At 39.2% G+C, this 18697-nt stretch overlaps 1 protein-coding gene across 1 annotated transcript; it reads left to right on the top strand.

The window, feature by feature from the left end:
* The first annotated feature begins 1926 nt into the window (after positions 1-1926).
* On the top strand, positions 1927-18133 carry LOC129777733 (cytoplasmic protein NCK1). Its single transcript, XM_055784190.1, has 6 exons — positions 1927-2366; positions 9687-10166; positions 10235-10558; positions 10633-10969; positions 11025-11346; positions 15357-18133. Exons 2-6 carry the CDS (start codon positions 10145-10147, stop codon positions 15564-15566), a joined length of 1215 nt encoding a protein of 404 aa, XP_055640165.1. The 5' UTR covers positions 1927-2366; positions 9687-10144; the 3' UTR covers positions 15567-18133.
* Positions 18134-18697: the final 564 nt, after the last annotated feature.

Here is an 18697-nt window from a genome sequence, read left to right as displayed (position 1 = left end):
ACTAAGTACAATTGCTACGGCAGCAATTTCAATACTCGCATCGTCATCCAGTTTCCAAACGTGTTTGGTGGTAAATAAAAACAATAAACATTCGATCCAAATACTCGCCGATTGTTTGGCATTGAATCGAACATTCACCGTGTAGCAGCACATTCGTCACAACATTTGTCGATTCATCGAGTCAAATGTTTGAGTCTAACATTCGAGTGAAACGTTGGGCGAATCGTGTAGCGCCCGCATAAATCTAACGTAGATTCGTCAAATGGGCTAAGGCTAGGCGCAAATTGAGACGCGTATGGCGCGACTAACTTAGCGCGATATAGCGCCTGCTTTGTGGCTAATGAAAACAGATGGAACGGCGCAAATTGGTCAGATGACGCGAGATGGAGGAGCGCTCGTGAGACACGACCACAGTTTCTCGTGCTGCTCATGCTGGTTGTGTTGGTTGTGTTGGTGAACAATCATATAGGGCTCTTGCTACACATACATGCAGAGCATGTGTTGGGCACACATTCGCTTGTTTACATTCGTAGTGTCTATGCAGCAGAAGCGGATTTTTATCAATCGGCGTTCTTGTAGATGATTTAAATAGAGTTACGGTCATTCTAATAGTGCATAGAGCTAACATGAACTTTGTGAAACAGTTAGGCAAGCTATTTTATGAACAAGAGTTTTTGTGTAACGCATATTATTTAGTTTACTAGCACCTATTTCGCGATGTTCATTGAGCGACTCTCCCATTAGATTGGAATCGAAAAATTGGCAGAAAAAGGATTATCAACATTTTCGCACCTAGATCAAAGTCACAGAGTCTCGAGCTCACGTTTGAATGCTTCCTTGTATTTCCATGAATTGGTCAATCGATGGATTTTTTCCGTTTCCGATAAATTTTCTTATAAACGTATTTAGCTTCTCCGCAGAGCATTCGGGTACTCGGAAATCATATCTGAGAGTTGGTTGATATTTCAGGCTGAAAATGTCCTTAATTTCAACATAATCAACTGCTTTTTTGGCGGAACTAGCCGCCGATTAAGGATATCTGCACACGAATATTCATTATAGTTTATTCTTTCACGAGACCAGCAAAAAGCTTAAAACCTAAATGGGAGCACACTTCACCTAATCCGGCTATACAATCGCAATGTGCAGTTTGCACTATTTCTGTGAAAATTTTTGAATAATCAATCTGCTTCCATTGATATGAATCATGGCCAAAACAGAAATTTCTATTTTTCCCCGTGTGTATGGCTTTGACGCTAAAAGTAAATATTTTTATGTGAAGAAACATATATTCGCATGTTATTCATATAGATTAGCGCGTAATCTTTATAACTATTTCGCTAAAATAATTATTTAAACAAAGCTCAATCTTGTCGCTCCATATAATTCCTATGGAGCGATCACTTTTGCCTGCCCAACAGATCACTAATACATATGCACGCTGCAAGCGCCCTATAGCGCCGTGAGTCTGACACTGTATGGTTGTACCGGTCGGAAGGTTGTGTTAGTAAATAAATATATCGCACAACTCTGTGTGAATCAGACATTGTATACGAGTGGCACGACATTTACACCAAACTGCGACTCAATATGCGCTCCACCGCGCTACGTTTGTGGCACGTATGAGTCGTGTTGATAGTCTCGTGTTTGCTTACGAGCGCTATACGCTTCTCAATTTGCGCCTAGCCTAAAGAACAAAAGTAATTTCGAATCGAAATATCCCAAAATTCGGCAGTTTTTCCGTAGCGTGCACTCTCTTTGAAATCAAACCCCTCGTAATAAATGACAACTTTCGGGCGAAAATGTTGTATTGATAAACAGCATCGTACTGGATATGAAGCTTTGCAGTGCAAGCCGTGGTTGTGGGAATGAGATGGAAAGTATGCTTGAACGCACACAACAACATTCAGCATGCTCACTTCATAGACGGGGCGAAAATAAATTGAAATGTGAGTTTTCCTCGTTCGCTGTCAGTGTTTTTCGGCCTGTTGGCAAAACGACGAAATTCTGATTGAAATCGGTATATTTTGGTTCCGAATAGTGCATCCAACGATAGAATATGAGTGCGCAGTCACAGAGAGCTTAGTAATGGTCGGAACTTGGTGATTTTTCGAGCCGAAAAGTGAATTTTATTTTCAGCAGATTACTCATTAAAAGAAAGGAGGAAAGAAAAGATTCATTGCTTTTGCAATAAAGCAGACGGGGCGGTGTACGGTTGTGTGCGTATGTGTGAGCAAATTCGCTTTACACGAATGTGTTGGAATAGATACAAAAGCAGTAATTGACTGGGACTGTTTGTGGTGTTTTGCAAAGCGATATTCATTACTGGCTAATATTTTTTTCTACTGTTTACTCAAACACGAAATGTAAGTACAAATTAATATTAAAAATGGACTGTTGAAACGGGAGACTTTCATATGTACGATACACGATTTATTGTAGCGAAAATAGGTTACGCTACGTTGAACTACCGGCCCACAAAACATCTGTTTATGAAGAATTTGAGTATTGCAATATTCACATGAAATAATTCGCCAATGTATATTGTCAGCTATTGCATGTCTTTTATTTTTGCTATTAGAAGTTTACACGCATTCAGATATCTGAACATTTGCTTCGTTATTATACAGTGCTCCGCTAGCTGTTAGATTTGTTACTTTTACTTTATGTCGAAATTTTCAAATATTCTGATTCCAGTTTAAAATATTGGAACGTTTCAAGACTTCTCAAAGCTGGGTATTTCTATGATTCTCCCAGTATAGCAACACCACAATTTGGATAAATAATAATAGTACTGAATATAATGAATTTTCTCTAGAATGCAGCTCTAGTAATTCTATTTTTCATTTATCTTTGAATCATTCACAAAAAGTTGATTATTGGCAAAGAAATCATTTAAATAATTATCAACTGTCCTTCTTTCATGGCTAGACAGTTTCATTTCTTGCTCGCAAAACAAAAATTGTGCCTTTCACATCTATTTCGGATTGCTTAGAAAGTCTGCCTTTTTTTGAATAAGATTTGCGTTTATTCAAAATATGTAGGGATTTGTTGAGGCACTGTATAATGGAGTATTCAAAAGCAAACTTTGCCGTTCAAGGATTTTTGCAAGGGGATACAACGAAAAGAAGTCGGATGACGCAAGATCTAGGCTATAGTGCGGAAGCGGCAACAACTAAAATTAACTGTTACAATTTGATTTTGGGTAATCAAACTAATGAGTCAATGTCGTAGGTAAATGACACACTCTTGTGATTGATAAATTTGGGACGATTATGTGCAATGATATGTGCTCCCTTGGCCGAGTGGTTAGCGTCATAACTAACATGCCGGGTGTTCGGGTTCGATTCCCGTTCTGGTCGGGGGAATTTTTCGTCAAAGAAATTTCCTCCGACTTGCACTGTGATCACGCGTATTCTAGAGCTTGTCACTCAGAATGCATTCAAGGCGTGTTATTTGGCATAGAAATCTCAACTAAGTACAAATAAAAATGACGCAAGTAATACTACATTGAGATGGCGAAGTTCCTCTAGGAACGTTAGTGCCATTGAAGAAGAAGAAGATGTGCAATGACATGGCTTAGCTCAGTCTGCTCACATAGTATGGTCAATGAAAATTAGAACGAATCGTTTTATTCTCTGAAAGCAGTTTAAAAAAGACTAATTTCACGCCAATTAGACTGCCCATTGACAGTACCTTCTCAAATAGTAGTATAAACATTTAGAAAAAGAGGATTTATAACGCGCAGAATTAGGCTCTTAATGTTTTGTTTGTGTTCCTCACTCTGCGCAACATGAAACAAGGATGACTCTGGGAAAGAAAAATATGCGCTATCCTTGTCCTGGCATTGGAGATGACAAAAAAAGTAGTGCAAAACTTCGAGTAGCAAAATATCAAGGATTTCTGGAAAGTATTTTCCGCGCACAACTGAAACTGAATGGCAACGTGAAACACCTTGTCGAGCACTCAGGTTCGAGGAAGGAAGAGGAACAATGCATCGTCTAGTGCAGGAATTCTCAAACTATTTTGGGCAAGAGACACCTTTTCCAGAATGAAGTGATCCTATCGACTTCTACAGCCAAATTTCTTTAAAAAAATATATCTTTATCTCATTCATACAAAATACTTACCATTTCAAAAACATAGCGATCGGTTAAGTGAGTAAACTTGACATCATTTTCTCATCAATAAATAGAGATAAAATTCAGTGAATAGCAAGTGTAATTAATAATTGTTGTTACAAATTGTGCGCTTCTCGCTATGAATGAAATCTCCCAGTACTATAACGCATCTTACCCGCACGAAAGTCTAAAGAGAAAAAAGGCCGGGTCATGATATTTCATGACTACTATTATAAAGCATGGCTAGGGATCCCCGATAATCGTTCGATTAATCGAATACTTCCTACAGAAATCGATTATTAATCGAACGAATACTGCACAATCAATAATCGAAGCGAACGAATAAATTACGTCGATTCATCGATCCAAACCCATCGGTTTTAGTGATCCGCGGTGAGCTAGCCCGACTATTCCGCGGATAATCGGGGTTCCACTGTAATTGATATTCGGGCGGAATGAACACTTTTTTGATTCCAGATGGCTTTCTAACAAATGAAAAATGTTAGTCTAACTAATTATTTCTCTCAGTGTGACGATTAATCGATTAATCGATTATTTGGATCGATTAATCGTATCGAATAACAAACTGCTGAAAAGTATTCGATTAGTGGATGAACAATTAATTTCAAAAATCGGGGATCACTAAGTATGTCGACTGGAATTCTGTTGACATTTCTATTGAATCGATAATACAGGATGACTGAATGTCACACACGAATTACAACACTAATACTTTCTATTGAAATGTCAGTCATTCTCATAACAAGTTGGTTCACATAACACAACTTATACAGTATCTTGAAAGTTACAAATGAGAAATTGTGTTAATTAATCGATCACTTTGAGAACCCCTGGTCCCCTGGTAACCGCGGTATTCAAAGGCGGGCTTCCGATTGATACGAAACGTTTGAAGACGTCTGTGGCATATTTTCTGCGAACCATTAGAATGGAGAACCTAGGATACTAGTGGCTGAATTTTTGTTGGTTTGGAAGAATTCTTCAATGCAGCTCAACTAAAACGGTTCGAAGAAAACTTTCTGCGCAGAATTAAACACATCATATTTTTTCAGAAAAAAATATTTTTTAAAATAGTTTTCTGGAGCATTGTTTACGGTTTTTATTTTTAATGCTACTACTAGTGATAGAGTTTCAAGGCCGCATTGGCTGTTTGGTGATATGGTACATATATTTTGGTTACAGAATGGGTTAAACTTTGAAAAGTCTAAATTGCGCAGAATATGGTGGAGTTACGGTAATTCATTTTAGAAGATTTCAAGTATGTACAGTTGCTTGTATGACAAATGTCTTTACACGCACACTGCTGCCTACTACTAAGACGAGTTGGCATAAAATTCGTCAAAAGTCTTTAAATTCTTCCAAATTGCTAGTATTATTTTGTTTGATTCCGGGTTTGCTTGCCTCTCCTGTTTGTTCATTCTATAAAAGAAGCTTCAAATTGTAATGCCAATAAATAATTGAGTGTCCTAAAACCAAACTCACGATGGTTCGTTCAGTGAGCGAACGCAAAACGTTAGGCTAGAGATGTCGGTTAATCGTTTGATTATTTCGAATAATCGAATTTCTGCAATTATAATCGAAGAATTTTGTATTGAAGAATGAAAATCACCAAGGAACATAAGTTAAAAGTTATATAGGTTATATAGTTTTTTAGAGCAACAGAGTGCGAAGTCGAAAAATTTTAATTGATTTTGATATGTTGAAACTTCGTGAAAAATCATCGCATTCAGGTGGGATATACAGTCAACTCTCCCTAACTTGATATCCAAGGGACCATCGAGTTATGTAGAGAAAAATGCTTGTAAAATCAATCGAAGGTGCCATGAAATCCATCAAGTTAGGGAAAATATCCAGATACAGAACATCAAGTAAGGGAGAGTTGACTGAACATAAAATCGTACCAGGAGTACAAAACGCTACGCGACTCTCAAAATGAACGATTCGCAACTTTCGTTTTCATTCGTTTGTAGGTACGAGGATTGCAATGAGGGATGATACTCACTTGTATACATTTTTATTTATTTATTTATAATGATAATACATTCCATTGAGAGATTAGATCTTTTTCACAATTTTTCGTCAATAAACCCGATCCATGCCTGCAGTTCTCCAACTCCCGACCGCAGCGATTCTTGCCAAGTCCTGCTCCATCTGGTCCAACCACCTCGCTCACTGGGCTCCTATCCTTCTTTTTTCTACCGGATTCGATGCGAACACCATCTTTGCAGGGCTGCTGTCCGGTAATCTTCAACATGCCCTGCTCATCGCACTCGTTCAGCCTTGGTGACTGGATTCGCCATCGAGTTGCGCCAGTTCATGGTTCATTCTCCTTCTCCATAATTCGTTTTTCTGTACACCACCGTATATTGTACTGAGTGCTCGACGTTCGAAAACACCATGTGCTTGTGAGTCCTCTTCAAGCCTCGTCCATGCTTCGTGCCCATAAAGAACAACCGGTCGAATTAGGGATTTGTACATGGTACACTTCGTACGGGGTTGTAGTTTGTTGGATCTTAACCCCTTGCCGTACGATTTAATTTCCGACAACATGGCCCAAACACGAGCACAGTGAGTCGTTTCGATACTCTGCTGAGTGTGTGTATCCTACTTACGATCGTAGCAGTCCCGCATCATTACACGCCTGAAGCATGTATCCATTTCACATCGATAGACGAAGAGGTTCGTTGTTGTACGTTCTTACACAGTCTAATCGCCTCGAATGTGGTTCGATGTTATACGTGAAGGGGTTAACGGTTGTTGTAGTGATCAGTTGTTGTTAACGAGCCAAGGTAGACAAATTCCTCTACCACCTCGAACTCGTCGCCGTCGATCACAACACTACTACCAATAAGAACTCTGCCCAAACCCAATCAGTCCTGCTTCGTGTTTCACTCGGGTATACAAGACGGCTATCGTCGCATGTGTTTTTCCGATTAGTCCACGTCGTCGGCGAAGCAGATAAACTGATTAGACTTGTTGAAAATCGTGCCCCGCACGTTGAAGCCCGCTATCCACATAACACTTTCCAGCGTCACGTTGAAGAGCAGACAGGAGAGACCATCGCCTTGTCGAAGTCCCCTGCGAGTCTCAAACGATTACGACAGCTGAATCAGTCTTGTCAGCTCCTGCCTTCGCGCTGTTCTGGTGTTCATCGTAGTGCTGCCTCCACCTTTCGTTCACCACGCGTTCATTCGTCAAGATGCCACCTTCCTTGTTTCTGCACATTTCGGTCCGCGGCACAAAGCCTTTGTGCGAGGCGTTTAGTTTCATGAAGAATTTCCGCGTTTTTCGAGATCGATAAAGCAGCTCCATCTACTTCAAACTCTTTCTATCCCAGGCGGCGTGAATTTTCAGGCTTATTATGGATGCAAAGTGTAGATTCATATAGTACATCAACATATTTTGAAATCTTGTATGAATAATACACATGTTTTTCAACTACAGACCAGCAAATAGATATGAGGGACTCTGGATAATTAGTGGACAATGTGCAACTAGATGAACTTCTAACAGAAGAAACGTTGATTCCTCCCTATGCTGCCGTGTATTCTGACAACTCATCAACTCACGGTAAATGTGAGCTTCACGTTACTCCTGCAGTGGCCACAAGCGAGTCCTGGGATATTTTGAATCAAGGCGCAGAACCCGTGAAGAAGTTGATTGAAATGTCGAAGCGCCAAATACTTGAGGAAAGAAAAAGGGTGGAAAGTGGAAAAAGTTTATTACAATTTTACAAGCCATCAATGGTTTTAGACAATTTCGGGGCATTTGTGTGTGCATGGAAGGTTGCATTAAACTTTTAGACAGAGCAAGTGGTTATTAATTTTTGCATGTTTGATTATTTTATTGCATTAGTAATTGAACAGGAATGTAAATTGAGCTTAAAAGGACAAGAAACGTTCTGGAAACAGAATGTCCGAAATTCGAATTCACTCTGTCCGAAATTTGCTTTTTTTCGTAAATAGTGCCCGAAGTTTGGTTCGAATTCGCTTCAATTGAAAAATATTTTTATTCGATAATCTTTTATGTTTTCAATCCAATAGGTACCATAATAGAAAGTTTGAAAGCATATTGAACTAATTTGATGAAATCATCAACCAAATAATATCTGTGCCTAAAGTTTAGATCTGTTTTCTGCATCAAATGCCTTAAGCGTCCGAAATATGATTCAGAATGGTAAGAACGTTAAATATTCCAATACCTGAAAGTTGGAGCTTTAAAATGTACATTCCATCTGTATGCGATGATTTTTCCCGAAGTTACAGCATGTCAAAAATCACTTACAATTTTCGACTTCACACTTTGTTGCTCTAATTTTTTGTCCAGTGTATATGCCATCGCCACTCGGAATTTTAGATCGGCTCTTTGCACGACTCTCAGCAGAAATGAATTTTATTTTATTTGAAATTTCACCATTAAATATTCAGAGTGCCGAGGCAAATATGTCGTACCAGTGATCAATGATTTTAGAAACATACTCCTTTTGGAGTATTACTTATAAGCGCCAGACAGAAATTTTCCTCCAGAGATGTTATCCCAAGAACATTCGGAGAACAGGAAATTTTGAACAGAAACAATCTAACGTTTTTGTGCATCATCTTCGTAATGTGCTTATTTTTCCATCTGCAAAAAATCATGAATTGTTAAATTTCTCAACAAACTGAAATACGATTTCATTCAAAAACCATTTCGTGCACTTGTCTGCACATGTTGTCTTTTAAAATTATATATATATATCATCATAACACTTCTCATTATCGATGCCTGTTCAACAAATATTCACTCGATTATTCGAATACTTCAAGACGATTATTCGAATGAATCGATTATTGTAAAATGCCCCAACGATTAACCCATAATCGATTAAACAAAAAATTTAGACATCTCAACATTAGGCTCCCTCCCTTTTCTGTACTTAACCCTTTCACTACGAGCGTCGTCTATAGACGACATCCGCGCGACGACCTGTGTGTACGAGTGTCGTCTATAGACGACATCCGCGCGATGAGCTGTGTGTACGAGCGTCGGTGAAATAAATATTCTAGGTTTCTATATCATGCATCAACAACGAAACGAGTTCGAACGACATCAATTGGGGGGAAAACGCAATGATTCCCTGAACAATCCAAAAATATGGAGTTCTATATCCACAATCAAATTAGATATCGGCAACACTGTGTTGGTATTACTTGCAACAAAAAATATTGATAAAGGGGGTGGACTCGACAAGTTGTTGAAGGTATCTCTGCACGGTGCTTTTTGGCGCATACTGTGCATATGTCTAGTGCAGTATTAGCGTATTAGTGTGTACGCAATATATGATTGTTTTCTTCGCAAAGAAAGGGGGTGAATATTTCTTGTGTCCTTCCCTACCAATACGCTTATGCTCTTCTCTGGAGAGGTTCGTTTCCTGACAAATATTCACTACGCTACAAGCTTAATTGTAGGGCTAGTATCTTCTAACGATTACGGGCATTTTTCACCGAAATTTTCAAGACGATACATTTCTACATGACAATCAACATCACTAAGATGCACTCCTTTCAGATACCAACCAAACAGCCGGTAAAGACATAACCAGAATATAAAATGATTCTCCGGAGTAAAGTCCAGCGTACCTCCAGAATAAATATTAATGAGTAAATGTAAACTTCCAAGGGATATTTGTTCTGGATTCTCACCTACATCACTATCAAATACGCTGTTATACTTTCCACCGCTGGCGGTTCCAGAAACAGCACTATAGTAACGCGAGAGCACTAACGTGACGGCAGATTTCCAGTTCAATTTGTGAACACCTGAAAGCGATCAGACGCGTTTTATGATATACATATACACACAAAAACCAAGACCGGCAAGGAACCCGGAAGGCATAATACAGGAAGAAGTATCTTTTAGTACAGACCCAATATAGTCATTAGTCCATAAGTAAGCTAAGACGCGTAGTCCAGTAGAAACAGCTGTTTGGCGAGCGAAGGAATTTGCTGTCATATTATTAATCTCCGATGGCAGGAAGCATCAAACAAGGTACACCGCACATTATTCATAAATTAATAACAACGATCATCCAGCGTGTATAATTTTTTTTTCTCCAGAGGATGTCTGCTACGTCGTAGCTAAGTACGATTACGCCGCACAAGGTGCTCAAGAACTAGATCTAAGAAAAAATGAGCGTTATCTGCTGCTTGACGATAGCAAGCATTGGTGGCGAGTTCAAAATTCTCATAACCAATCCGGATATGTACCGAGCAATTACGTTAAAAAGGAGAAGAAATCAGTTTCCTTATTCGACAGTTTTAAGAAGAAGGTGAAGAAGGGTTCCTCGGGCAGCAAAACGTTACCAAACTGTTCTCCTTCGCGACAGGTGGATAGTCCAACAATGAGTCGGAGATTACCACCAGATCCATCGGAAGCGATAGGTGAGTAGCGTCATTTGTCACTCTGTTGACAAACACCCCTATATTTATTTTACCTCTGTGTGTTTTCCAAGCAGCCTCTACACCCATAGGAACTGCCATAGTAAAGTATAACTACCAAGCGCAGCAACAGGATGAACTGTCGCTTATCAAAGGGACGCGAATATTAATACTTGAAAAATCAAATGATGGATGGTGGCGCGGACAGAGCGGTTCCGCAACTGGATGGTTTCCAAGTAATTATACGACAGAAGAAACCGAAGACGATACCGTGCACACCTACGCAATGGCTGAAAATGTCCTCGACATCGTTGTTGCATTGTACTCGTTCAACTCGAACAACGATACAGAGTTATCATTCGAGAAAGGCGATCGATTGGAAATTCTGGAGCGGCCAGCTGCTGACCCCGAATGGTAAATATTTGTTAGTTTGTTTTTTATATTATTTATATTTAAATTCTATTTCTAGGTATAAAGCGCGAAACAGCAATGGTCAAATTGGGTTAGTTCCACGAAACTACCTCCAGGAGTTGTCGGAATACCTTGCGCAACCATATCGAAGCAACAATGGCAGCGGGCCAGATTCCCTAGATCGACGGCCCAACGAACAACCATCGAACAATAATAATTCTAATTCAGCCAACAGCAACAACAACAACTCACAACTAGACAGACCACCCCTTACTGGCAAGAGCTGGTATTACGGTGCTATTACTCGAAGTCAATGTGATACGGTTCTGAACACCCACGGCCATGACGGTGACTATCTTATCCGAGATAGTGAAACAAACGTGAGTATTTCTAGTGTGTAGATGCTTGTGCAAGTTTATTGTCGAATTTGTGTAAATTTATTGCTCTTTGGTAATGACACAGCGCCCAATCTCAATCAATTCCTAACATAGCTCTTCAGAGTATGATTTTGTTTGGACAAAAAGGCCTAAGATTCATTCTTCGGCTTCCTATCATAGCTGATATTGCTAAATGGTTCCGTAATTGTATAAATGTTTAACCGGATGCGGGTTCGTCTCTTGTCTGTCACTTATTGTTCAAGGGAAAAAAACCTTTGAAATGTTAAGATGTGAAAAACTGTTTCATCGTTAGCAATCGTTGCTTGGTTATATTTGTCGTATGGAATGATTCAGCCTGCGACCAACCCTTACTATCTGGCGGGCACTCTTCTTCACGGCACGGTTCTCCTCAGTGTGGCAGAGAGCGGATCAGTGCGCTTCAGTGCTGGACACAGGTTTTTGCACACTCGAGCTCCCAAGAGTTAAGAGAGTGTAAAAGAGTGTGACTCACTCGCATCAATATTTCTCCCAACAAGCGCACACTGGCTCTTTATATATTCGCCGGTGAAAGGGAAAAGCGCATAGTTTCTCTTTGGTGAGTGGTGACTGCATTCTCAGTATAGGCTAGCGCGCGCGGGTGTATCATTTCACTCACTTCGTACTGCTTAAGGTGGTAGAACACTATGAACACTGTGTGATTGACTAGTTTATAATGATAACCTTTCGATAACACTTGTTATCTATTGAAATATCCCACCTTGTATGCACACACTTGGTGCGTTACTATCTCCGGGGTCACGCACTCGATAGCGCCGCACCAAACAGAGCCCATCCTCACACAGACAGCAGTGAGGGCGCCACAGTGTCACAACGCGTGTTGGGTGATTCCTCGATTTTAGAAGCCACGAAAAAGTTTGTGATTTTCGCGATTTTTTCAACGAGAAACTAAAGTACTATGATTAATCTGATATCACAGTTTTATTAGGTATATATTAATTGAACAAAAAAAATTGTGTCAGTTGGACTATCCCCTGAATAGCTGAAACCGGTTAGTTGAACCCTTGCTGCCAAAACCATGTAAACTGGTGGGAATTCTACAAGTCTCTAGTGGACCAATTTCAACCATTCTTTTTTCACGTAATCTTAGATATATTTCCTGTCAATATACGTATGATTTTTTCGTAATATTGAATTTTGTCAAAATTGCGACATTCTTTGTGAAAAAATTGCGTTTTTGCCTCAAAAATCGAGACAAAAATGTTCACCAACATTTTATTTTTGGCTTGTAACTTCGAAACGGAGCATCGGGCAAACCTGGGACAAAAACTACAGTAAAGTAGACATTCCAGAGACATTCCAGACATTCTATTTTTTATTTTTTTTTAAGTTTCCATAGTGTACTACCCCCTTAAAAAGACATGGTTGTGTCGAGAAGAATGTTTCATGACAGCCAGAAAGCTAAGAAGGTCTAGCTAGGGCGCGTTAAAATGAGCTTTATGATGATATTTGGCATTGCTCAATGAAACTTTGCATAATACAAGCTATACATTTTCGTTGGTTTCGATGAGTGTTTGAACAAAACTATAAAGAAGTTGTAGATGGATCTGCATATCAAAGAAACCGATCGTCATTGGAGGTGACTTCAACGCTTGGGCGGTGGAGTGGGGAAGTAGATGTACCAACGTAAGAGGGTACAGTCTACTGGAAGCTTTCGAACAGCTGGAAGGGACGTTATTGAACGAAGGTACCACTTTCCGGAAGAATGGCCGCGAAGCCATCATCGACGTTAACTGCGGATTACTCATGACAAAACGGAAGTGCTGTTGGTGGGTAACTGTAGGCGGAAATCACAGTCGGGGAATACGTTATAACTTCGAAGCGTATGTTAAAGTACTTGGGAATCATGATCGACAACCGGATGAATTTCAACAACCACGTCGACTACTCCTGCGAGAAAGCAGAAAGTCCATCAGAGCGATAGCTAGGATGATGACGAACAACGTTTGAAACCCATCGGAATCGCAGAAGATGGACCGTACATTTCGGCTCATGGTGATAAGAGTTGCGAGTGCTCATAGGAAGATTACGTTGGAAGCAGTGCGCATTATCGCCGGCATGATCCCGATTGGCATCACCCTGGCAGAAGACGGTGAGTGTTATAGACGTAAGGAAACCAGCGGTATCCGAAAAACAGCGAACACCAAAATGCGTGCAGGCAATGCCTGATTGTGGACAGGAAAGAAGAACACTGCAAGGATTGTTTCGAAGGTGCGAGCGTCAAAAAGTCGAATTGGCGCATACTCCTCGAGAGTAGCTGTGGCGGAGTACACGTTATGATGGAGAGCACTACGTAATCCACGCTCCGTTGGGAAGAGAAATCCCGTGAGGGGCGCCGTGACGTGTTGTGCGATATGTTGGAGGACGATTCCTAATCGATACATGTCTCGACGGGTAAAAAGAAGATAATGTAATGCATAAGCGTAGCGAGGAACAACGGATAGTGAATGAGATAAATAGAGAAAAAAGAGTATAAACAACGTTATTCAACGTTGCAGACAGGAGAAGTGCATGAGCACCACCGTCCCCTGAAGTAGTCGCCTAGATTTGGTCCCGGGGGGATTGAGGCTATGAGCTGAGGGCTTGGTTTTAGTGGGCGAGAGCCCCATTCAACGTCTGGGTTAACCTTTCCCAAAAAAGGCTGGTAAAGCGTTCCTCACCTCTCAAAAAACACGATTGACAACACTCACTGCTTCGATAGCAGGTAAATGATTGAACTAAGCGTACCACTGGTGCTTTGCGTATCTGCAAATATAAAATACACCCCATTAATGGTCATACTAGCCTCTTGTCCACTATCTCGTACCCCTACCTCGGTAGGACCTTGGTCGTATGCTTAACTGAAAGGAGCGGCTTTTTTCTGGAGGGTGTTGCCTGTCTAAACAAACAACGGATCAGGCAAAACTTGGTCCACTGAAGGAAAACACGCCATCAGGAAGATCGGAATCGCGAAGTGATGAAAGCGCTGTACCGTAGCAATGACACATGAGCGTGTTCGAAGTATTTGCCGGATCGATGAGCCGTCGACTTAAAGAATGGGGTTATGTGGCCTTCTTTTCTCATTCAGTGCGTTTATTCTGCGCCAAAGATCCGCAGAGGATTGGTTCTCGTTGATAGATTCCAAAATGAGTTTGATTAATGTAATTAGGTGAAAACTTTCAAATCTACAATTACTATTGACCGGCTGTTTTATTTGATCAGGTTCATCGACCAATTCAATGGACTGATTGATCAATGAAATACTATTGACAAAATAATCGTTAAACTTATATACAATAGCCTGTTCAGACTATTCAAATGTGCCATTAAAAGTCGTGGACCGCGGTTTGCTTTTACTAGAATTTAATAAAGATTTCAAAAATTTTCCATAACTCCTTGCTGTCGCTTTGATGCAGATCAATCTTCCTCTGGATATATTCACGAGTTTTCTCAATCGATTGTGAATATCTATTGCGCGCGATCGTGTACATCTCCAAATGATTTCCATCATTTGTTCTACAAAATTTGTTGTATCATCTGTCTCTCTCACGTTTAAGGCGTACAAGATCCAAATTGTATCAGCTGTTCGAGTTTTTCAGAGAACAAACTCTTGCATAAATAGCCGGTTTGTACACGCGCCTAAAGGATCGTATTTTTGGTGACTAGCGCTATACTATAGCCATGTTGAGTGGTCAACTATTAGTTTGCTGAATTTTGCGTTAAACCATATTACACTCGTTGATCAAAAATCTGTTGTTGAGCGTTCAAAACCATAGGGGAAGTTTGTCTTCGAAATTTAGGAATTGTTGCGGAAGAACAATCAGCTCTTGGCCTTTGTCTGGTAGCTTCGATAACATTTACGAATGAATACGGAATGAACTGGTCACTAAGTTCGTATTTGGGTACATCGACAATGAATACTGCAATGTGTGTGAAAAATAAATCAGTCTGTTTATATGCTTCGGTTTTATTTTTAGATCGGCGACTATTCGGTATCTTTGAAGGCACCTGGGCGTAATAAGCACTTTCGTGTGCACGTGGAAGGCAACATGTACTGTATTGGTCAACGAAAATTCCACACATTAGATCAGCTAGTGGACCACTACCAAAGAGCACCTATCTACACTAACAAACAGGGTGAAAAGTTGTATTTGGTGCGACCCCTGCCGAAGGCGAACGGCACATAAAACAGTCAGCTAAGTACGCGTTTTCTATATCCATATGAAAAGGCAACAAAATCACACACCCACATTACTTTAAGCTGTAATAGTAATAAATTAAAGCAGAACATAAATAATAACCTTTGAAATGATATTTCATGAAAATGCCCCACTTATTGATAATAATTAATCTTATTTATTAAAACAAAACTTTATGCAAAAAAAGTCATTGAAGAAGTGATCTAATGAAATTGACATTAAAACATCGCTTAGGACAAACTAAAAGTGAAAAACCACAATTATATACTCGAAGAGCAGAATCAGACAAAAATCTACTAACATAATGTAGAAGCAGATGGAAATGTGTTCGTATGAAGATGATGGAGGCAGTTTATTCTAGAACATAAACGTCTTGTTGAACAGTGTGTGTGGATCGATCTTTTAGAACACTATTCTTGACACGATTCTAATACGACTGATTTCTGATTTAAGTGAAAATGATGCGATTATGATAGTTAATAGTATTGCTGAAAGTTCTATTGAAATATGTTGCTTTCACGAGGTCAATAGTTGAACCGCCACAAGATTGTGTTTTATTGTGTATTTTTATGTGTATATTGCTTGGATTTTCAGTAGCTATTCGTTCATTTGTTGAACAATTTGAGTCCATTTCATTGTTCTTTTTCTGCGTTTTACCATCATCTATTCTGAGTATTTCCATTGTGTAGAGAATTAAACCTGGCTTTGAAAATTTGTTGCTTGTGTTCCCGGACATTTTGGATGCATGCGCTTCATTGGATTTATCAGAAGGACAATCTTTGCATCACTTATGATTCCTTATAAATTTCATTTTCAAACCAACTCGTTCCAATTGGTTATGCAATGTTATTCGTGTATTGTACATGCATTTCCAACAAGCCTCTTGCGAAGTTTCGAAGAGTTTTTCTAATACAATAGAAAAGAGTCAGATAGGGGCGCATTATTCATGCTTTCATTTCAATACATGGATCAAGTATTTGGTGCGAAATAACGTTTGCGCATTGTTTATGTGCTATGGGAACATGTTCACATATGCTTGTCGTCACGAAATTCTTAACATTGTTTCGGAGAAATCACACTTTCTATGTTTTTAGATAGCTGATGTTGAATAGTGAAGTTGAATGTGGAAGAATGTGTTTTGTTTGGATTCAAAATTACCAGTATCTATCACGAGAAGTTTATCGGCATTGAAATATCCATCTGAAATCTGGGAATAGTCATAACTAATGGATAGACATATGTGGTAGACAAAGGCAAGCAGTTCTTTCGTATAAAAATGTGAATGTATTAGAAAAATCAAATTACAGGAAAACAAGCAACTGAATTTGCTTTCCCATGGTAGCCTTCTTTTGTAAGTTATATCGAAAAATCAACAATGAATCAAATTCAATTGTAATCTACAGTAGCAAATAATAAGAAATACGATTTGAAATGAGTCTGATTCTGATAATGGCTATCCATTAGTACAATGTAACGTTGTCATGTCATGTCTACCATAGCTTGCATTGAACAGCAAAGGGAAAGTCTTGCACTCTTCATTTTTTTGCTTGATGAACCATTTTTACCCCGATGTATTCGATCAATGATTTACATTTACATTGCATTTTTGTTTGTTTGTAAAAAGACACTTGATTCGGAACAAATTTGAAATTCACCGTAACAACAAGTTTGTGTCATCTGAAAAGATACAAATTGCATTGTCATTATAGACAATCGTTTGCTATGTAATGAACGGTGCAAAATACTCCACATGGACAATTTTGCGTTGCTTCTAGGCTCGTCTAGGTCTAAATAAGAAATTTACGCTTTTCTATTTTTTTTAATGTGAAATAATACAGAGTGAAAATTTTAATCTTTTTCACGATAATTAAACATGTCGAATATTACAGTTTTATGAATATGGATTAAAGGCAAGCTAGAAGAAAACGACAGCCCATACCAAATCGTAACTATCGATTAAGTCAGTCCAGAAGAAGCAACTGCATCTAAGCGGAATATCAATTACAAGCAAACATAACAAACATAAATCTATTGCATATACAAGCAAAACACAGACATATGCGTAATCATACAATGAGCTGTAAACACTAATTCATCATTCCGTATTCGTAACGAACAACAATTTAAAATAAAAGCATATACTACAGTAATATACATCGTCACAGATATAGCGCAGATTGAGATAAGTCAAATCGAAACATGCGGACAACCAATGCTAGCGAATACGAAAACGAAGAATCTTATTCAATTATCTTTATGACGGAACATGTCAAAGCTATGAATGATATTCGCCTGTATATTCAATGTAGTGGAAAATCAGAATGACTACGGGAGCCGAGGACTCAGATCGAATGAGAAATGGGAATTTTTAATGAACAAAAAAAAATGTGAAAACGAAGCGAGTAGTTTCTTTTGTGGCAGTTTGGAAACATTAGAAGAAGGAATAGAGAGAACGAGAACGAGAATGAGAGAGCCCGAAAGCTCTTAAGAGGAAATAAATAATTCATAGAAATATGATCGATGAAACGATTTGTGAATTAAAAATATGAAAAATAGCTTTAATGGGTTTTATTGAAGTTTGGGTAACTGCAGTGCAGGCGGCTGAAACGTACCGAACGCCTTTTCTGATCTGGACAACGATGTGTTGATTCTTCAGTATAATTTACAATGGGCCACCATACGATAGCGAAACAACTCGCAATGATTCTGTAGTGATTCGATGAAATAACAAGAACACAAGATGTCCCCAACGCAACGCAGGTAAAAGGACTTGAACCGAAAAGTTTGCCACTTACTACATTTCTTTCCATGATATACGCAGGAACAAGTCGACAACATTGAGCTGAAAATTTGCACCAGCATGGCAACTGTGAGAACGTGGCCCGCGTCGTCATCATCGCTATCAACCTGTTATTTTCACCCACGTTTTGATTAATCGTTTGTGTCCTCAGATAAATTCTTTTTTCCAGGTTGCATCGAACTTATTATTTTTCGTTTGCGTAATTTTGGTGTTTTGTATCATAGTACCAGCTCAAGCGACCAGCGTTTTGTTGAAATTTTAGAAACCTGGCTCGAAATGTTCCTTGATTCTAGCGAATTGAATATATCTGCTGGGAATT

The sequence above is a fragment of the Toxorhynchites rutilus genome, chromosome 3, assembly GCF_029784135.1.
Source record: "Toxorhynchites rutilus septentrionalis strain SRP chromosome 3, ASM2978413v1, whole genome shotgun sequence".
NCBI lineage: Eukaryota > Metazoa > Arthropoda > Insecta > Diptera > Culicidae > Toxorhynchites > Toxorhynchites rutilus.
The sequence above is the reverse complement of the archived record's forward strand: the minus strand, read 5'-3'. Positions and strand labels throughout refer to the sequence as shown.

What these genes read in the sequence shown, in the direction of transcription:
- LOC129777733 (XM_055784190.1), top strand. Translation starts at nt 10,145, where the DNA reads ATGGCAGGAAGCATCAAACAAG. An exon ending in CCAGCTGCTGACCCCGAATG is followed by an intron (nt 10,970 to 11,024) that starts GTAAATATTTGT and finishes TTCTATTTCTAG; the next exon opens with GTATAAAGCGCGAAACAGCA. An exon ending in TCCGAGATAGTGAAACAAAC is followed by an intron (nt 11,347 to 15,356) that starts GTGAGTATTTCT and finishes TTTTATTTTTAG; the next exon opens with ATCGGCGACTATTCGGTATC.